This window comes from Phyllobates terribilis, unplaced genomic scaffold, assembly GCF_046119375.1.
Source record: "Phyllobates terribilis strain yellow unplaced genomic scaffold, ASM4611937v1 Scaffold_9__5_contigs__length_417890890, whole genome shotgun sequence".
In the NCBI taxonomy this organism is placed as follows: Eukaryota; Metazoa; Chordata; class Amphibia; order Anura; family Dendrobatidae; genus Phyllobates; species Phyllobates terribilis.
Window position 1 is genome coordinate 79,081,278 of NW_027362769.1, and position 22,463 is coordinate 79,103,740.

General features: G+C 44.5%; 1 protein-coding gene across 2 annotated transcripts in view; it reads right to left on the minus strand.

The window, feature by feature from the left end:
- Positions 1 to 21,226, minus strand: part of BARD1 (BRCA1 associated RING domain 1) — a 62,209-nt gene extending 40,983 nt beyond the window's left edge. Inside the window, exons 1-3 of one of the 2 annotated variants that reach the window (XM_073646630.1) lie at positions 20,944 to 21,226; positions 16,692 to 16,748; positions 13,627 to 13,775 (exon numbers count right to left, since the gene is read on the minus strand). In XM_073646630.1, coding sequence (XP_073502731.1) covers positions 13,627 to 13,775; positions 16,692 to 16,748; positions 20,944 to 21,071 — 334 coding nt within the window. In that variant the 5' untranslated portion in view covers positions 21,072 to 21,226. The remainder of the gene's footprint in view (positions 1 to 13,626; positions 13,776 to 16,691; positions 16,749 to 20,943) is intronic. The other variant, XM_073646631.1, reaches the window with a different exon arrangement.
- Positions 21,227 to 22,463: the final 1,237 nt, after the last annotated feature.

Consider the following 22,463-nt stretch of genomic DNA (forward strand, 5'->3'; position numbering starts at 1 on the left):
AGTAAAATAGCTTACACTCGCACTATCAATGGAAAAAGGGTCATATAAAGTAGATTAGAACCGTGGAAGAGGAAAACCAAAGTTCTATTTCTCTGGCCTACACCAGACTCTTTTAAACAATCTGAACAATCAGAGAGAAACTATTACTGTTTTTCTTTACGGAAAAAATACCAAAACCTGAATAGAGATTTTTTACCGTGGAATGGCAAAACCAGTTATTGCTTACTGGGGTATACCAGACTTTTTTAAAAATATAGATTTGCGGCTGAACAGTGAGCGACACACTCAAACTGGGTTGTTGTTTTTTTTTTTTTTTTTGGGAGGGGGTTGGGGGGGGGGGGGGGGGGATAACGACGACGACACCAATAGGTTAATAAGACGGGTATTTGTACAGTGTGAAGGAGGAAAAAAAAAAAAGATTTTTACTGGCCCCCGAGAGCGGGAGCTAAGTCCAGCAATTTCAGAAACCGGAGCACACAGGACTGTAATGCAGAGTTTGCTGGTATAACCACTGCGTCTCCTATACAGCCTGCCTGCCTGATATCTGGGATGGCTATTAGTCCTGAGAAGGACTGTTTGTTTTGTTTGTTCTGGCAGCCTTTACAGACCCTACACTAACTATTTCGCAGAAAAAAAATCTCTCCCTAGCTCAGCAGCGCTGTCCCTACACTGTCTAATCTGGAGCGACTGTGTCCAAGATGGCGGCGCCCGGTTTTAAATACTCGAGGTGACGCTGTGCGGCCAGCCAATCACTAATGCCCACAACCATCATGGCTGCAGCATTACATTGACTGGCTGGCAATCCCTGCATGTTCATTGGCTCTGTAAAGAGCGCCAAACATGCAGGGCGGAGACCCGAGCTCCCGCCCGAGTAACCCCGAAATGCTCGGTGCTCGCCGAACATCCCGAGTAGCGTGATGCTCGGGCGAGTACCGAGCAGTGTTGAGCATGCTCGCTCAACACTACAGTTTATCAGTTTGTATAAAAAAAAAAAAAGTCTTAGACCACGTTCACACGTTCAGTATTTGGTCAGTATTTTACATCAGTATTTGCAAGCCAAAATCAGAAGAGGAACAATCAGAGGAAAATACATATATTACTTACCGGTAATGTGTTTTTTTGGAAACCATGACGGCACAACTAGAGAGGGGATCCGCCCTTCAAGGACAGGAAACCTTCAAGATAAAAAGGGCGGCGCTTCTCCCCACCTCAGTGGATTACAGAGCATGAGAGGACTCTCCGGTTAGAGCACATCTTTTTATTAACCATAAACAAATTTCACCCATGTGAATACTTCAATACCCACCAACCGGAAGGTGATCACCATAGTAATCGTGAGGGAATGTAAAGGTGCCGTCATGGGTTCCGAAAAAAAACACATTACCGGTAAGTAATACGTGTTTTTCTGTCACCCATGACGGCACAACGAGAGAATTACAGAGAACTATGTATGTAAGGGAGGGACCACAGCCTGTAGAACCCTTCTCCCAAATGTGAGATCAGAGGAGGCAGAAAGGTCAAGCCTATAGTGATTATAGAAAGTGGAAGAAGATGACCATGTGGCCGCCTTACATATTTGCTCAATGGGCACGTCCGCTCTTTCTGCCCAGGAAGCAGCCATGCCCCGTGTAGAGTGGGCCTTCAGATTGTTAGGAGGATCTCTGCCTGATCCCGTATAGGCCATTGTGATGGCTTCTCCGATCTACCTTGATAGAGTGCCTTTTGAGACCTTGGATCCCTTTCGGGAGCCCTGAAAGGAGACAAATAGAGCCCTATCCTTCCTCCATGAGCTTGTGGATGCTAAATAATGTATAAGGCATCTCCTGACATCCAAGGTATGAAATCTTTCCTCCTTGCCATTTTTTTGGTTCAGGACAGAAGGATGGTAGGGCTATCTCCTGAGACATATGAAACTTAGATACAATCTTAGGCAGGAAAGCAGGGTCTGGTCTCAAAACTACCCCATCGTCTAGCACTAAGGTAAAAAGGTGGATCTGCTGATAAAGCCTGTAACTCACTAACCCTCCGTGCTGATGTTAAGGCCACCAGAAGTATTGTTTTTAGGGTGAGTAATTTTATGGACCTGGAGCTAAGGGGCTCAAAGGGAGAACTTGTTAACGCGTTTAGCACTAAGTTTAAATCCCAAGAGGGGACCCTTATTATAGGGGCTGGCTTTGCTCTACTGCATGCCCTCACGAACCTGGAAATCCATTAGTTACCGGCCAGATTATAATTATACAAGGTCCTTAAGGTGGAGATTTGGACCTTTAGGGTGCTAACCGCTAGGCCTTTTTCCAGAAATTCCAAAAGTGGCCTTTATGGGACCGAAGGGAAGAGCTCTGTACTGGAAGTGGTTGACGACTCCCTGTACAGTTACGGCTACTCTGAGGTATTTTTGAAAGTCGTGATGGATTGGCACATGGTAATATGGTTCTTTTAGGTCCATCACTGCCATGTAGCAGCCGGGAAATAGAAGGCTTATCATTGATTTTATGGTTTCCATCTTGAATGATTGAATATTCAGAAATTTGTTCAGGACTTTCAAGTTGAGGAGGACTCTGTATGAATTGTCCGGTTTCTTTATAAGGAATAAGGGGGAATAGAACCCTCTTTCTTCTTGTGGTGATACCTCCAGCAAGATGTTCTTTTGCAGAAGACCTGAAATCTCTTCCTCCAGTTCCCACTGTTCTGGTAGAGAGGATCTTAAGGTAGTCAGAATAAATTTCTCTGGTGGGTTTCTCAGAAATTCCAGTTTTAATCCTGATTTTATTAAATTGCGGATCCACTTGCTGGAAGAGATCCTTTCCCAGGTTGGAAGGAAGCGAGAGAGCCTCCCTCCCACCTGGGATAGAGTGTCATTTTGGGGGTTAGCGACTATCCTGGGAGGGCCCGCCAAACAAAAACCCTTTCCCTTTTCTGGAACGATCCTCCCATCTAGATTGTTCTGTGGATGTCCTTCTGCGGCCAAATTTCTTCCTCCGAAAGGACTGCTTAAAAGTTGAGAAGGAAGATTTAGGAAATCCTTTTTTGTTGTCACCTGCTTTCTCTAGAATTGTGTCAAGAGAGGGACTGAAAAGAAAATCTCCTTCACATGGAAGAGAATATAGCTTTCCTTTCGTCTGTATATCCCCTGGGCAACATTTCAGCCAGACTGCTCTACAGCCGGCATTAGACAGGGCCGCAAATCTTGCCGCTGATCTGGCAGAATCCGCAGAGGCCAGAATGGAGTCCTGTGACTCGTTGTTCTTAACTTGTCTAACCAAACAATGAGGGATCTTGCCGTACAGGTTTCTGCTATGGCTGGTTTCAATGCCCCTGCTGATGACTCCCAAGTACCCTTAAGGAAGGTATCTACCTTCCGGTCCAGTGGGTCCTTCAGCATCCCTGTGTTTTCAAAAGGGAGAGAATATTTTTAAGAAGCTTTGGCACCGCAACATCCAGCTTCGGGGATTAATTCCAGGAAGAGGTATCTTCCTCATTAAAGGGATATTTCCTTTTGAAGGAGGATGGAAGGGGGACCCTTTTTCTTCAGCCTATCCCACTCTTTCTAGATAAGTCCCTGCACCTTATCATTAATCAGAAAAACTGTTTTTTCCTATCCAAGGTGCCGAACAGAATATCCTGTACCGATTTTTTTGCCTTCTGGTCAACTAACCCCATTGTGGACCTGACGGCATTCACGAAGCTATCAACACTTTCCAGGGGAAAACAATGACCTGCCCCTGCCTCGCTATCCGAAGAGGAAGAGTCAGTGGAGTCACCCAGCATTCCTTTGTCGGATTCAGAGTCTGAAAGGGTGGGTGGGATTTTTGCCCTATGAGTCTGGGATGCTTCTTTTGCCTGAGAAAACGATTTTAGCGATTTTTTCACCTCAGACCCGATAAAGGGTTCTTAAATTTGAAGCAAAGTCTGGGGTTTCCTCCGAAATGGTTTCCTCAATACATGGCTGGCATAACTTTTTGGGCCAGTCTTTAGTCAGACCCCGTTCACACAGGGCACATACTCTGTACTTGGATTTCCCCGTACATTTCTTAGGGACATCCTGACCATATAAAGGAGGAAGGAGAGGGAGAGAGAGACAAAACAGAAAAAAAAGTCTACATTAATATGTCGACTTTCACGTAGCTCACTCACCACCCAGTAGATAAAAACAGGGTACCGGAACGGGAGGCAGGACGGTATTCCGACACTTCTCCTTGGGAGACTGAGCAATCATCGATCCTGCAGGATCTATGCCGGCTGGACCTTGAATCCTTGGTGCTGCGTGTCCCAGAACGCCCACTGCTCCTGCTCTGTGGTGGACGCTGCTCCTGGATGCGCTTCTGGCGCTGAGGCTGCTGCTCCATCTCCTCGGGCTGCTGCAGCATGGGCTGCTGCTCTTGCTGCTAATGCGGTGGGGAGGGCTGATGTGAGGCCATTACGGTGCACTACGCCACTGCCTAGCTGGTGATCTACCCTTAAGTACCCTCATTGTGCCAGGGAGATCACCGGCCGGCGTTCCCACAGCTTCCGGTACCTCCCCCGAAAATTACATCCAGGGGTCAGAGGTCCAGGCGCGCGTCATCGGGCGCGACTTCTGGTTGTGCCCCATGACGTCACATCTGGGACGCGGGGTTGCCGGCTACCATGCTGTGTAGGTGCCGCAAACGCCCGCCCGGAGACCACATGTCAACGCCCTCCGCGGCGCCTCCAGGATCCACGGGACCGGCCACAGCAGAGACTGTGCCCTGCCACAACCGACCGGCCCCGGCAAGATGATCTTGCTACTGTCGCCGACGACGAGAAGGAAGGTCCCCCATCAAGGACAGGAAACCACTGAGGCGGAGAGAGGCGCAGCCCTTTTTATTTTGAAGGTTTCCTGTCCTTGGAAGGGTGGATCCCCCCTCTCGTTATGCCGTCATGGGGGACAGAAAAAGTATAATAGAAACACGTCACCACTTCTGTATTTTTCACCCACCCTTGTTTTTGGCTTATTAATACTGATGTAAAATACTGAACGTGTGATCATGGCCTTGGAGTCAGACACCCGCTGGTCAACTGTTTGATGGGTCCAGGTGGCTCAGTGTTCAGCAAGGCACAGCTTTGTGACGTTAGCAGCATTTATGCCTGGTACCCCAACACAGTCCTTCACTTTTATGGGACGGATCTGCTATACCCTGTATTAGCAGGCAGAGATGCCACTGAAAGCATGAAGAAAGCCACAGCCCATCCTTGCAGCTGTTCAGAGGAAGTCACACCCCAAAAACCAAATATTTGTAGCCTATTTTATAGATATAGGCCACCTGGAATAAATGAATAGATAATCCCTTGAACACCATCCAAAAATAGAATGTATTCCCATTAAAGAGGATCTTGCACCAAATGTTTCAAGTTGAACTGGACACAGAATGTAATAATTAGAGATGAGCGGTGTTCGACTAGAACTGTTCTCCAATCTCAAATTAGAGCTGTTTTGGGCGGTGTTCGAGTCGTTCGACGAAATTTGAACGATTTGCAAAAAATTCAGCTGTCTGAGGTTATGTTTGATAACTGTTCGTGCACCAAAAGCGCAACTGGATTTTTTCACATCATGCAGTGATTGTCTGCCACTCACTGTAATGCCACAGCAATGGTGGTTGTGGCATTACAGTGGTTGCCCAAATTGATGGGAACAGTGCTCATAGTGAAACATGAATAGCCGGCAATTCAGCAGCGGCATACACCGGTACCCGACAATTTAGAACAGAAAGAATATAGCAGCACACATAGATTAGATATATATGTGACTGACATGTTTCTATCTATCTAATCTATGTGTGATGCTCTATTCTTTCTGTTCTAAATTGTCGGGTACCGATGCTGAATTGCCGGCCGGCTTTTTTAAAGAGACAGTGCATGAAAACACTATTATTTTTTTTAATAAATCCTTTAACACTAAATGACAAGTACAGTAACCAACAGTCACTGTACTTCTTATATATGTGACTGACATGTTTCTATCTAAGAAGTACAGTGACTGTTGGTTACTGTACTTGTCATTTAGTGTTAAAGGATTTATTAAAAAAAAATAATAGTGTTTCCATGCACCGTCTCTTTAAAAAAGCCGGCCGGCAATTCAGCATCGGTACCCGACAATTTAGAACAGAAAGAATAGAGCATCACACATAGATTAGATACATAGAAACATGTCAGGCACATATATAAGAAGTACAGTGATAGTGTTGATTACTGTACTTATTTAGTGTTAAAATAAAGGATTTATAAAAAAAAAAAAAAATTGGCGTGGGGTTCCCCGTAATTTTAGTCTCTAGAGAAGGTTAAGCAGACGGCTGTGGCAGATGTTTGAAGCCTGGGAAGGGGGTAATACCCACGGAGCTTCCCAGGCTACTAATATCAGCCCCCAGCTGAATACCTAGCCTTTACTAGCTATTAAAATGGGGGACTCAAAAAAAAAAAAAAAAAAATGACGTGGGGTCCCCCCTATTTTAATAGCTAGCAAAGGCTAGGCAGACAGCTGGGGGCTGATATTAATAGCCCAGGAAGGGTGCCATGAATATTGGCCCCTCCCAGGCTAGAAGCACCAGCCCTCAGCCGCCCCAGAAATGGCGCATCCATAGGATACTTACCCCATTCCAGCTGAAGCCAACGATCTCCAGCAATAAAAGTAAAATAATAAACCAACCTCATCCTTACCTTTCCATGGCTCCCAGGATAGCTTCAGCTCTGCTACATTCACATGACAGGCTGGATCGCAGCAGAAAGCTGCCATCCAGCTTGCCATGCCGCAGAGACTGAGAAGCGCAGGCATGCTTGCGCTCCTCAGTGTCTGGCTGTGACGGCATCCAGATGAGCAGAGATCATGTCCAATGAACTCAGCTCACCTCATGCACGTCACTGACAGCGTGGGAGAATTGGTTTATTATTTTACTTTTATTGCAGAAGACATTGGCTTCAGCTGGAATGGGCGTGATGGTAAGTATGGTTTAATTTGGAACATTAAAGAATTGTGTGTTTATTTCAATTAAATGACTTTATTCTGGGTGTTTTTTTTTTTTTTTTTTTTACTTTGACTATGGGGTTAGTAATGGGGGCGTCCTGTAGACGCCTCTCCAATACTAACCTGGGCTTGATGTCAGCTGGCATTATAAGCTGACATCAACCCCAGCCCTATTACCCCACTGCCACCGGTACAGGGCAGTGGGAAGAGCGAGGCTAAGTCCCAGAATTGGCGCATCCTATGGATGCGCCATTTCTGGGGCGGCTGAGGGCTGGTGTTACTAGCCTGGGAGGGGGCCAATATTCATGGCACCCTTCCTGGGCTATTAATATCAGCCCCCAGCTGTCTGCCTAGCCTTTGCTAGCTATTAAAATAGCGTCCCCCATTTTAATAGCTAGTAAAGGCTAGGTATTCAGCTGGGGGCTGATATTAGTAGCCTGGGAAGCTCCGTGGGTATTACCCCCTTCCCAGGCTTCAAACATCTGCCCCAGCTGTCTGCTTAACCTCCGCTAGAGACTAAAATTACGGGGAACCCCACGCCAATTTTTTTTTTTTTTTTTTTTTTTTTTTAATCCTTTATTTTAACACTAAATGACAAGTACAGTAATCAACACTATCACTGTACTTATTATATATGTGCCTGACATGTTTCTATCTATCTAATCTATATGTGATGCTCTATTCTGTCTGTTCTAAATTGTTGGGTACCGATGTATGCCGCTGATGAATTGCCGGCCGGCTTTTTTAAAGAGAGTGTCTTCTTAGCAGTTTGTCAGCTTTTGGACACCTTTGAAGGTGTTTTCTATGTGTTTTTGTTTGCCTGCCATTGGTTTTAACGGTGTTCGACAGTGTTCTAAGGTGTTCGACGAACACTTCCATGAACATCCCGGTGTTCGACGAACCAAACCCGAACACTACGGGGGGTGGCTCAACACTAGTAATAATGAGACCTAGAAGAAGACCTATTCGGTTGAAAGGCGTAGTCTGTTCCTAGACAGCTGGGTCCTCTACACTGCCATAAAGTGCCCACTGTATGCACATACCTGGTCCGAAAAGGAATGATGTTCTTTTAAGAATTGTTGGAGAATAAAAAGATTTTAAGAAAAATGCTGAAATAAAAGTGAGGGTGTGCCTCCCTCATCTCCGTTCGGATCCCTGGCAGATGATCGGACCAAGGAGAAACTACGATCTGGGTAAGCTGGCTACTATTAAACTTTTTAGAATGTAATAATGGCTGCAGAATAAAAAAAAATAAAAAATAAATAAAAAAAGTTAAAAGTGGTATTCTCTTCTTCAAGATCATTTGAAGTAGGTGTAATCATAAAAATATTAGCAAATAACTCCAATTACAAATGTAGTATAGTTCTTCTGCTTCGCTATGTAGCTTACCCCAAGTGCAGGGCATTGCAGTACCTTAGGTATCCATGGTTACAACCACTCATAGTGAGTTAGTTAGCGGTCGTAACCATGGATACCCAAGCTACTGCAATGCCTGCACATGGGGTAAGCGACATAAGCAAATCAGAAGAACTATACTACATTTCTAATTGGAGGCATTTACTAATATTATTACATGCACTAGATACTGGGATAAGGTCTTAGAGATGGTTATACCACTTTAAGTCCTAGTGGAAGTTTTCAGATAGTTTTCACTGGAGGAGTGCACTTCTCCCTGTATGACATGCCCCACTCAAGCAGGCAGCAACACTAAAATGAAAGAAGATCACAACCCCACTATAGCATAGAGCAGTGAACATGGTAAATATAAAACCCAGAAAATAATTGTGAAATTGCACCCCCCTCCCTGCTTTCCAGTACACTATGTAGTTGAATCAATGGTGTCGTTCAAAAGTACAACTCGTCCCACAAAAAAAAAGCCCTCACACGGCCATATTGATGGAAAGATAGTAATAAAAAAAAAAAAAAAAAAGTTATGGCTCTAGGAAGAAGGGGAGCAAAAAAAATGAAAATAAGGCCTTGAAGGGGTGAAGCCCACCATTTTTGCAATGAAATCTGCAACAGAATAAAGGTACCATGGACACAAAGCCTTAGAGCAGCAGGTCCAGCAGATCAGAGGTCATTACAATCTGAAGATGAGTTTGTCTATTCATCACATCTCCTGGAAAGTCTTACTTTGCATTGGGGTGGCATAACTATTAGATCAGAAAATATAGCTTATCCAAATGAGGTTACACAATATGCAATATTTTAATTAGTGTCTTTTTCCTATTTTACTTTTACATTTTTAGGAAAATCATGGGCACTTAAAAAAAATTAGATCCATAAAACAGCAATGTCATTATCAAGACCAAAGGATTTTCCTTCAAAATTGGCAGCGGTCCAAACCTCTCCTTCATGTATGTAAAATCTATAAGACCAGAGCGGCGTTCTACCACCATCTTAATGTAACAAAAACTCTACGGTAAAATGAAGCAATTACAAAACGCTGCTTTAGACGTCATTAATCTGCATCAAAGAAATATAATGATCCACGCTGTGTGCCTTTCAAATTATTCCCCATTACCAACAGAAGTTGAGAAGTCTCTTTGATAAACGCGTCTCTTTAAAAAAAAAAAAATCAAAGGAAAATGGTTTGGTGCCATCTGGGTAACAATTTTAGCCTTCACTGTGGAATGATTATTTTGCTTTCGAGAAGAAAAGAAAAAGGCGGCCGTTTAAAAACTCGTCTTCAGCCATTATGTGAAATGTCGCACATGCAAAACAAGTCATATAACCAGGCAAACATGTATTTACAAAGACTGAAGTTGGGAACCTGCGATGGAAGGATCTACAGTCTCCTCAGAAAGGAACAGATGAGTCGGAGTTCTAATCCCAACATTACAGAAAAGGCAAAACTATATGATCACAGGACACGCAGGCAGGGAGGCTTAATCAGCACTCATCTATCTATCTCTCTATCTATAATTGTCTTATCCCGTCTGTCTGGGAAATCCCGCGTCACTCATTGGTCCGGCCGCTGTCTGTCCAGGAAATCCCGCGTCGCTCATTGGTCCGGCCGCGGCCAATCAGCGACGCGGGATTTCAGAAAAAAGATGGCGGCCGTTAGCGGCTCATCTGCCGGAAGGAGGTCAGCGGCGATGCAGCCGGGAGATGAGCGGCGCTAGCAGCAGAACTACCCTGACCTGCGGCGCCGCCGACCTCCATGCGGCTAACGTCGGGAGATCCCCGGTCCTCACTAATACAACGCTGATTGGTTGCGGCCGCCGGCCGCGACCAATTAGCGATATGGGCGGCAAATTTAAACCCCGCTCTGCTGATTGGTCGAGGTGGCCGGCCGAAGCCAAGCAGCGATATTGGCGCCAAATTTAAACACCGCTCTGCTGATTAGTCGCGACCGCCGGCCGTGACCAATCAGCGATATAGGTGCCAAATTTTAACTCCGCTGTCCAGTCCTCACTAACACGGTTTGCTGATCGATTGGTCGCAGGCGGCGGCCGCGACCAATCAGCGTTTTTGGCGCCAAATTTAAACACCGCTCTGGTGATTGCGCCCGGTCGGCCACATACATATTCTAGAATACCCGATGCGTTAGAATCGGGCCACCATCTAGTCACTTAATAAAGACAGTGGGCAGCCCAAGATTAGGCGTTTTTCTTAAAAAAAAAAAAAAAAAAAAAAAAAAGAAAAAGGATCATTGGTCCCTTGAAAGTGGAGATCTTGCTCTTTCACTGCAAGAGAAACATCACAGAACTTAGGGACAAACTTTTGCTACAAAGTCGGATCCTTTTGGAGGATATTAGGGAACATTTTGAGTGATCTTCATGATATAGGATATTTAGAAAAATCATCAATCTGAAACTGCCCACTGTTCTATAAAAGAAAAAGGAATAACTCTAGTTTGTTGATGGGTATTGTTTAAGTTAGACCATACACATCAGAGAGCCATCGACCAAGCAGCCATCTCTTCTGACCTGCCATACAGAATATTAGAGCCTGGCTGAGCGCACATGAATTTTCAACAGGAGAGAAAGCTGCTGCCAGACACCTCTGGCAGTGACTTCTCTCCCCTGAAATTCCATCATCTGTGGGTACACTGCATGCTTAGTCTTGCGTCCTAGTATTGGGGACGACTAACATTTCAAAATTTATCAAGTTGCCATGGAATTTTCAACTGCAAGCTAGACAATTTTTTTTTTTAATGGAGTCTATAGTGTGCTAATGACATAGGTGAAGGATGCCCAACCTCTGAGGCGCAAATTGGACTTTTCTTAGGCCTCCTTTAGACATCAGTGTTTCCAATACGTGTGGTATACGCTTTTTTTCATGGTTACCACACGTACCCATTATAACCTATGGTGCTGTATACATCTGTGTTCTTTCATGGACCGGAAGTCCGTGCAGAGCACACGGAGACATGTATTTTTTTTCTGGCAGCACTGATGAAAAGGGCCAATACATGTCTATGGGTCCGGGAAAAACACGTACAGCATATGGATGGCATCCGTGAGCTGTCTGTATTTAACATTGCAATTTTTTCTTTTTTGGCAAAATCCCCATGTATAGAATGTAATGCTTCTCTATACAGCTGCATGGTCTACCTATGTGAATGGCACAGGACAGCACATAGGCCAATTGTATTAAAAATACAATGAGAATGGAGCAGACGCTTTTCACTGAAGTAGATGAACTGATGCCATTTGTGTGATCAGAGAAAATATGCTATAGAAAATAAGGGAGGCTGCCAAATAAATATACCGTCATCTGTTTTGTTGATTGTTGTTTACCACATAATTATCCTGCTAAATCTTCCTCTCGTTCATAGACAGGACCTTTACATGAGACCTTGTGAATACACACAAGGAAACATTCTCTACAGAGGAAAGTGCCCATCAAAAAGAGATAAGTAAAGGCATAATAATTACCATCTAAGCATATTTTTATTTCACCGCTTAATTACCTTCTTGCGAGTAAATGAAGTGTAACAAAAGGTACTGCCAACCCCGAGAGTGTAGTCTGTATTATAGTCATTACAAGTGGAAACAATCACATCAGGAGCCTTCAAAGTTCTAACAAAACACTTGTCCTGGAGGATTTCATTTGTGAAAGGAAACGTTTCATTTTGTTTGTTAAAGGGGTTGTCAAACTGACCCGTCCCCAAACCCCTTCCCCTCAAGGAGCATTGGCTTTAGTCTCCCCGCCTTTGGATATATCACATACATCCAGGGTAAGTTACAGCTGCTGCTCTCACTTCCTTCAGATGTATGCGATTCGTCTGTAGGAGAGTGAAGCCAGCACTGATTGGCCACAGGGATCACGTGACAATGTTATGTCACGTAATCCCTGGGAGAGCCAGTGCAGGCACCACTGGAAAGGTCCCGGCACCGAGTAGAAGGGTTATTATTTTACTATGGTAAACATAGGGATCAGAAGGGGTTGTCCAAGTAGTGGACAACTGCTTCAATGGTGCTTGTAAAAAGAACTTTGCAATTTACTATTACAAATCCTCCATGTTCTTAGCAGTGAATCAGCAGTGGCCGATCTCCTAGGCAAAGAATGCAGAGCTTACAAGCTCATTGGTGCTTGTAATTGCCGCAATGAAGCTTCCTAGATCGCACTGTTCGCTAATGATCTTGGCCAACCTCAGTCCCTCTATGCTACTCTGAGGCTGTAGAGGAAAAGCTGCCTCTTCTTGCAGCATTGAAGAGCGCAGAGTTCAGATGAGCGGCTCAACCATGCTGATGCTCCAAACTGTCAATCATCCACAAGTGCAATTCTCCTGGCAAGCGGTAAGTCTAGAGGCAGCAAAAGGTTGTGCTCCTGAAGAAGAATGAGGAGAACAAGCCTTTGAAAAATTAACTACTTCTACAGTTCAATTACAATAGGAATCGGAGACAAATGCATTTCCGGTCCTGTGCTCCATGCACAACAGCATTTCCTGAACCAAGGTGTCAATAGTGTTGTCCATTGGCTAGCTGGCAGGACAATATTTAACATGTGTTTAAGACATCTTCTATAGCTCAACTGACAATGGGGTGTTGCCTCAGATCTTAGCCAGGAGCAGATGTGGTCTAGCATGCAATACTATGCACCAAAAAGTAGCATACAATTTTGGCACACATTTTTGAACAAACAAATCAACTAGAACTAAACTTAGACAAAATATTCACTAAATCATCCAGTATGAGCTATGGTGCTGGATTTGGCATGACTGAGTGGTCTAAGTTTATACTTTCTAAAAACTAGTCACTTTTAGGAAACCCATTATGTAAAATGTGCGGCCATCTTATTTTTTTCTTCATAGGTTGTTTCCACTTAAACATGCTGCAGATCAACGGGGCGAAGGCGAGGTCCTGTGACCTTCAGTGGGTGATCGTAAGACTGCTCACATCTGCAAGCAGCACCCCGCTCCTGCAGCGGTGCACGCACACAGTAGTGTATGGCCTCAGGAGTAAGTCTACGCCATACAACGCTGTCACTGCTCGTGCAGCTGCTAGCAGAAGTAAGCTCTTAAACAGCCCCTTTAAGCAACCGGTAGGGGTCTCTGAACTTGGATCACCAGTGAACTGTAGCATGTTTAAGGGTGAATAACTTTGCAAAAATAATTTAGATAAGTATCCTGATTGTATATAGCAGTGACAGACTCCTGGATTCTCGATAGGTCACTGTAATAAAGAACTGCGATAACTTACCGTCATTATTTGTTTTATCCAGTAAATTATGCAGCTTACTGCAAAGCTGAATCATGTTATCCAGCTGCCGGTTGATCTGTACATCCTTTACCCAGGCTGGCGTTTGGCATACTGGGCATTCGTTGCCCACACTCCCATCTACACATGTCCTTAAAGAAAAAAAAAAAGGAAAATAAGTTACATAACAAAAACCACCCCACAATATGTCATAAAATCATCATTCGGAAAGCGAGTTGCTTATTAAGTATGCATTTTCCAATTCTAGCTCAGCAGGCAGTGAAGATACTGCAGAAGAATACGGCGTAGGATCACAGATAGAAGACCATGTGGGCTCTTTGCAAGGAGTAATGGTGACAATCAAGTGTAAAAAAAACGCCAGTCTATTTTATAAAAAATAAAAAGGTATTCTGGGGTCTGCTGTACATGGAAATACTGAGCATAGTAATATAATAGCAATAAAATCCCCTGCAGTCCGTGACTGCGCAGTCTCATCATTGATCTGATGTTAAAGGGAATTTGTCAGCAGATTTTTGCTATCCAATTTGAAAGCAGCATAATATACGGCAAGAGAGCTCAATTCCAGTGATGTATCACTTATTAGGCTGTGTGATGTAGTTTCAATACAATCAGTGTTTTATCAGCAGGATATTATCTGCAGGACTAATCTCATGTGCAAGCTAGTCAATTGCTCTATGTAACCCCATCCTCCACCACTGACTGGCAGCTTGCTGACTATGCACAGTGTATGCAGGAAGCTGCCAATCAGTGGTGTGGGCGGGGTTATACAGAGCTCAGCATTCACAGCACTGCTACATCTACAACAGAGAAACCAAGTATAGTATCCAAACTGCACTAAAGTCCAGTAAGCGAACCTGGAATCAGGTTCTTTGGCTCTCAGAATAAATAGCTAAAACCTTTTGATTCCTTTGAAAGGGATTTTCCACTACTCTGATACTTGTAACACCTTCTTAAATACTACAATATTCCCCTCCTTATAAATAAATCTACTCTATTCTCACCTTCCATATCGGCACCTGGTCTTGCGTGACATTGTTATGCCACGTGAGCCCTGCAGCCAATCAGCCGCCGATATCCACCTACTGCGCTCTCAATTCCATCGGACGAACCTCACTTCTATCTGACATTTATGGCAAATTTTAAGAATATGCCATTTCTTTCGTGAGACAACCCCTATTAAAATAATGGTCACCTGAACGAAAACCAATTGGACCTTATTGCAATTAATAGGGTCCATCTTACGCAGTTAGTGTCAGTCATGAGACATAGCAGTTTGACGTTTTTCTGTTCCTATAACAAAACTAAGGCTATGTTCACACATCATGGTTTTTTCCAGATTTTTATGCAAATTTTCAGCTGCATTTTACAGTACCAGCAAAGTCTATGAGAAACCAGAATTTTCTGTTCACACATCATGTTTTTTGTTGTTGCGTATTTTGTGCCTTGCAGCCTTTTTTGGAAAATAGAGCATGTCACTTCTTTCAGCGTTTTTTCACCCATAAGAAGTAATGGATAGTGAAAAATGCTGAAAAAAACATGATGTGTGAACATAAAATCAGGTTTTGCTGCATTTTTTGTGAAAATAAGCAAGCAGAGCAGTACGTGAAACATTTATTTTTGTGATTTTACCATCTTGTCTGGGTCACTGAGATGGTTGTTTGTATTGGGAGAGTTTAATTAAATTAGTAATGTGTACATTGAAAACATTGGTGGAGCTAGGTGTGAGATTGAACAATACCTGTGGCCCAGGGAGGTGTGAAATTGAACAATGCCTGTGCAACTGAATGGCAGACCCCATAGTGTAAAAGCAAATAGTGACATACACACTAGCAGTGCATTGAGTTTGTTAGTTAAACTATTCCTGAAAAATTTACCTCCCCCACTGTTATGCCAAAACCAGAATGAGATTTTTTTTTTTTTTTTTACTGAACTTTATGTACAGGGACAAAATTCTGTAAAAAAAAAAAAAAAAAAAAGCAGCAAAACCTGCGTTTTTGACGCAGCTTCTTTCCTGCCAGAGATATGCAGATTTGTGATGCAAAAAAGAAACCATGATGTGTGAACATAGCCTAACACTAATTTGAGCCTAGCCTTACAGGCTTAGGACTTTCTATAGCGAATCTCAAGCGACTTTTGGAAGTGCTACTCCAAAGTCCTGGCCAGCTCGGGCTCTTGCCACAATCAGGCAGAGCACTTTAGAAGGTGTGGGGTATGTTCACTTGAAGGATTTTTTTTTGTTGTTTTTGGAGAAAAATCCAATCATGGATTTTTGGAAAAAATCTACATCAGAAATCCACTTGGTTTTTCAACAGTTTTGATGCGTTTTTTTCCCTCGTGCTGTTTGCAGACTTTTGACTTCATTGTAAAGTTTTGAGCAGATTTCAAGAGGAATGCACACAAAAAAGTGACACGTCAGGAAAAAAAGAAAAAAACCTCGCTATATGAACAGCAATGTGGTTTCCCTCTTGAGATCAATCAGGAGCTTATTCAGAATAATTTTTAAAAAGATGCTTGATGTGGATTTTGAAGCAGAATCTGTGGGAACATACCCAACCAATGTAGAGATCGACGTGCAGCCGAGTCAGAAAGCCGAGTGAAACTGTGACTATAACACATGAAGAGCCTGAGGGGGTGAATACTTCATTTGTGGGCCCTAGAAGTTCATATACATGTATATAGGATGGTGTGTGATTTGTATGCCTCCGCTGCATACAGTGATACACGAGGACCTGGCCGCTGACTGATTTATGCATGCTCTCCAATGACTTCTTTCATTCAGTTCTTCTGCCTCTCGAGGGCTCATGACTCAGGTGGGCTGTAAGGCAGAAAATGAGGCGGCCCAGAAAACAGCCATAGATCAGCCACAGGCCAGATTCTGGGCATGAATCCGTACCCTATCTGCCTATTCTGAAAAAGCAAGGCACGGCAAATAAATACTACATGTCAGGAGCTTTGTCCTTGATATACTTATACTATAAGGCCCTGAGTCATGTGAGGGGATTCTCAGCCCATGAGCTGTATACAGAACATGCTCGGTATATACTCACCTGCAAAACACGTGCTCACAGCCACCCAAACACACAGGCTCCTTTAATAATGACAAACTGTAAAAAAAAAAAATAAATAATAATTAATATGATGCTGCATACCCAGCTCTGCTATTCCAAGCAAACAATGCAGAACCGGATACCCAAAGCCACCGCATTGCAGCCGCTCTCCACAGCTCATTTTCACTCTTTTGCTGTAATTGCTATAAAGGGAGAAAACATATTCATTTGCCAATTTGCTGAGCTTCTTGACAACCTACTTGACAAAACACATCTGACATTCTCAGCCTCTCGCCATCAATTTTCATTTGTCCGTATTGTGCTGGAGTGAATTTAGTAAGAAAGCGGGAAGAAAAGCTGCCGAACCAATTACTGTCACGCATACAATATTACGCAACGTTTAACTATTTCAGCACAAGAAGGGATCATTAGTAACCGATCTGACGTGCAGAGTTGTAACAAACGTTATAGTAATGGCGGACGTAGTCACTGCTGCGCCAAAGGCTCACTTCCTTCCAGATTACATTGACGGGGTTGTCCTACCTTATAAAATAGTATCAACTAAAGAAAAACTCACCTTACTAATCCCCTGAGGAGGCTTCCCTTGTCTCTGATTCGCAGGCTCTAGTGATGTACTAATATATGACCACTGCAGCCAATCAGTGACTATAGAGGTGACTTGATGACACCACTGAGGTCACTGTTCTGGACAGTGACTGGCTGCAGAGGTGGCAACATTGATGAGGCTGGAAGAACAGAGTGATAAGGGACCAGGGAGGTGTCAGTACAAGGGTTATAGGGCAGTGGTATAGCAAGTACCACTATGTGATTTTAAAGAAATATTAGCTGTTAGCGGGTTGGACAATCCCTTTAAGGGTACGGCCACAAGCAGGTACCTCGGTTCAGCAGTTTTTGAAACTGATGCTCTGCAGAATTTTTGCATTAAAAAAATACAAGTAATCATGCGGCTTTGCTGCAGATTTTGCCGTGGAAATGCTGCATTGTGAAAGGTGAAATCCACAGAAACTCATGTGCTGCCAATTTTAAAGTGAACGCGTCAGCAGGTTTTTGCCATGTAATCTGAGAGCAGCATGAAGTAGGGGCTGAGACCCTAATTCCAGCAATGTGTCACCTGCTCAGCTGCTTGCTGTCATTTTGATACACTCACTGATTTCTCTGCTGCAGATGTAGCAGTGCTGAGAATACAGAGCTCTGTGTAACCCCGCCCACACCAGGTGTGGTGTATCAGGACTAGCTTGACATGTGGCCTTATCCTAGGAGATGCTGTAATAAAAGGGCAGTTCTTCAATCATTCGGATTTAACCCTCAACTGGTGAGGTGGGGTTTTTGTCACACAACTGGTGATGTTGGGTTTCCTATACCCCAGTGTTTAGAAATCTCTTATTTTTACAGAAAATGCAAAGATCACATTTGTTTTAATAGTTTTCTTATTGCCGATTGATTACACATGAGTATAACAAATTTTTGACACCCACAAATGGATGGAAGCTAGTGAGACACGTATCCTCATACCAGCATTTTTCAATGAATGGCAGCCAAACAAAAATTCCCTGGGGTGTGGCAAGCCCCACCTCACCAGAAGAGGGTTAATTAAACTAGCACTCCAAGCAAAACCGGGGGACGAGGTGGGGAACTGTCTATAGATGTCAGCACTCACCAACATTACTGCTCTTAAAGAATTTTTAGAACATATCCAAGTTAGCTAAGATGTGCACTTATCTGGAAACGGGGATCTAGTGATCATGTTACCCATGGTCTTAACAGTAGGCAGCTACTTCTGTAGGCCCCAGAGTCTATTCCCATGCTCCAAATACAGGAGAGCCCCATCACTGGCACAAATGCGGAGAATGGGAATGCCTCTTTTTAGGCCAGGGCTACACGAGAATAGGTAAAAATCACTGCAGCCATCACTCCACTACAGGTCTCCATGCAGATCAGGTCAAGACAATTCTATTTCTTTGCAGAATGCCACACAAATCTATTGCTACATTACTGCACGACATGGACCTCGCTCCCCGAGAGCAGCTCTCTTGGAACTGAATTGTGCAAAGTACGGACCAAAGCGACCCACCGGGAGAAGCCCCCAATGTCACACTGCAGTTTAGTGTCATCAGGGCATTACCCCATGTGCAGCAAAAGAACATCACCCCCCAGGTGATGTGGTACAACATCGAAAGCAATATTCTGATACTTGGTGACCACATGAAATTACATGTACACTTGTGCAGGCAAACCATCGTATAGGAACACACTGTATGCAACTAGCGGCACAGCACAAAGCGGTTTCCTGGACACCTGCGAATATCCTTCACATACAGATGTATAGCAAGCCTTAAAGGGGTTGTCCTGGTTTTTCAAGAAAGCCTGCAGTCACTATGTGACTTGTGAGACCGCACTGCGAGTGGTGAGGATTCTCCGCTGCGGGCGGTCATGTGACCACAAGTATGTGATATGCATATTCCCAACCACATTCCCTGTATTGAGCGAGGACACGTACGTCTAGTCGGAATGTGGCTGGGAGTATGCATGTCACATACTTGTGGTCACATGACCGCTCAGTCTCACTGCTGGCACTGGAGAATCCTCACAGCTCCCACTGTGAGGACTCAAGTCTGCAGTCACAGAGTGACTGTAGGCTTTCATAAAAAAACAGGACAACCCCTTTAAAAGAAATTTATTTTTTTCCTCCTTTTTTTAAATCTGTCACACGGTTTTCAGAAATATAAGCCTTTTAATATAGTTCTACTGTCTTTACCAAGGGGGCGTGTCATCAGGCGGCTCTGCATTATTACCCTGTGAGCAGCCCCCCAGTCACTGGGCTTCACAGCAATACCAAGGTAGAACCCCCCTCCGGCTTCCAATTAGGGTATGTGCCCACGTAGCGTTTTACAAACGTATATGCTGCGGAATTTCCGCAGCGTAAACGCTTGTGAAACGCTTGTTAATCCGTCCCCCATGGTCCCCAATGAGAATCCGCAATTTCAATGCCCATGCTGCGGATTTTTCCGCAGCGTTTTTGTTGCGCTCAAACATCCGCAGCATGTCAATTAATTTTGCGGACACACATGCGGAATTGCCTTGTCAATGCAATAAAAAACGCAAGGCAATTCTGCATGTCCCAAACGCATCATAAACGCGTGAAAAACGCTTGCCAAATTCCGCATGTGTTTTTCCGTGAAAGGACATGCGGAAATGAAGCAGAAATTTTCTGCTTCATTTCTGCAATGTGGGCACATAGCCTCAAACCTATTAGGATGAGATCTGTGACAAGAGAGTGTCCTATTTAAATTCAGAGACTGACAGCTGCATCCAAATAGTTAAAAGGAAATCTGTCAGTAGCATAATGTAGGGGCAGAGACCCTGATTCCAGCGATGTGTCATTACTGGGCTGTTTGCTGTAGCTTTGATAAAATCACTGATATATCAGCAGATTATCACTCCAGGACAAGTAAACCTGCTCAGGGTTCACAGACCTGATAGATCTGCAGCAGATAAAACTGATTTTATCAAAAGGCAATAAGCAGCCCAGTAAGTGACACATCGCTGGAATCAGGGTCTCTGTCTAAATTATACTGCTCTCAGATTGAGGGGGTGGGGGTAAAATCCTGGTGACTTGTTCCCTTTAACAGCAGCGATCAGAGTCCTCTCCAGCCGTGTAATAGACGGCATGTACCGAGTAAGGGGGCGCACCGCTCCTTCGCCCTCCCCACACCTGCGGCCCCTGGCGCACGGCTACGTGCCATTCATGCTAATGGCATTAATAACATGCGGAGACACAAAGTATATGTTATTATTTCTTTTAGGGAGGGGGTCATATAGACCCCGGCAGAGGTACTGGGGAATAGAAGCCACAACCTGTTTGTTAGGAGGGAGGTGCCAAATCCAGTCGGGCTTATAAGCCCGTAGACACGCCCCTGACTAGCCACAAGCATTGCTATAATGGCTGTTCTGTATAATCGAAATGGAGACCTGAGCTTAGGGCTGCAGTCACACACAGCGTCAGCTGGAGAACTCTGACCTAATACCGGCCAGTACTGGAGAGTCCCAGAACCAGGTCACGTGACCCTGTACACCCGGTCACGTGTCACAACAAGCCAGCGATGACCACCAGCAGGCTGTCTCCGCCCCCTCATTAGCATGCTGTGCTGGCCCCGCCCACACTGTGCCCGTGTAATATAAGCACATAACGCTATGGTGGCCGCTTCTATCACACAGCCCCGCCGGTACTCACCACACAGAGCAACGCAGTCTTCCCTCCAGTTCTACCAACGCCGTTCGTGTCCGGTTCCAGTCCGGTAACTGCTTCTTCATGGCAGTGGTGTCTGCAGGTCGGTTACCTGAGCGCGCCTTTAATGGCATGATGGCGGGAAGAATACACGCACCCTGGATCAGCCGGCCAGCGGCGTGGACCGAAGAGACCCCGGGCAGGAACTCAAAAATGGCGCCAGAGAACGGGAGGCGCGGCCAGGAGTGTGGCTCTGATAATACGGAAGGCGGAGGCTGCGTCACGTGGGGAATCTGCTACGGCCAATGAGAGCGCGGCTTTTATTATTAGTTTGTGAGGATGAGATCGCAGCTCTGATTGGCCGCCTGCGCTTTACCTCTGTAGCAGCTGCCACAGTTGGCTCCTCCAGAAGAGCTCTGCAGTACAGGGCAGCAGTCCTGAGAGGTGCAGCGCTACATGGCACCAAGGGGGCAGGACGAATTTTTGCTTTTTTTTTTTTTCGACTGTTTATCACTTTTCTAACTTTTCTTCCTGTAGTCACTTGATGTGCCAAATGACCAATCAAACACAGGGCTCCATTCTCTAGGAAGACCCGTGTCTGTCACTCCGGCCGGCGGCTGTCACACATTAATGGTATAGTCTGTAGATGTTATAGTCTAGGCAGGGCTGTCACCAGGCACTTCAGGGCCCCATACTGGCAAAAGTATTGCCCCCTTGAGACTCTGCCCAGGCTCCATCCCTCGAACCTTCCACAGTCTCGCCGCCCACTCTTGGAAAAACTCCACTTCTGCACCACATCCTCCCCAGTCACACATTAACAGTTCCCATCAATCACCACATCACATACGTAACCTGCAGGTTTTGTTTTGGCCAAAAGATTTTTGAAGCCGCCACCACGACAAGGAGACTCTTCGGGCCGGGCCCTACTCTGCTCTAACCTATTAAACATTTGTTAAAATAGCCAATACTTATTTTAAGATATATTTTTATTTCTTTTTCTTTAAGGGATGTGTCACATACATTTTTAAAAATGACCAATAATACCACATACAAGGGACAAATACCGCCACACCATCATCAGACCACATATTACCACCATATAGTGAGCGAATATTGCAATACTGATGATTAATAAAAAAATAATACTAATATTACCTAAGTGCCAATATACACGGGAGCTCTGTATATTGTGTCAGTGTACAGGTAATAAAGGGTTCACCAGTGACATTATACACAGGAGCTCTGTATATAGTGTAGGTGTACAGGTAACACTCTGACTCACCAGTGATGTCTCTAGTTGAAGTCCTACATGCTTTTCTTTTCATCCAGCGCAAAACGCCATCACTTCTTCTAGCCAGGACTGCATAAAATAACAGTTATCTAGAGCACCGCTTCCAGAGCACATTCCCCACTTTTCCCCCTTCTCAGTTGAATACAGACATGCACCCACCATTAATATATCATTAGTTATTATGCAACCCACCATTCCAAATATAAATTATAATCCACCACTGCGCCCCACTAAC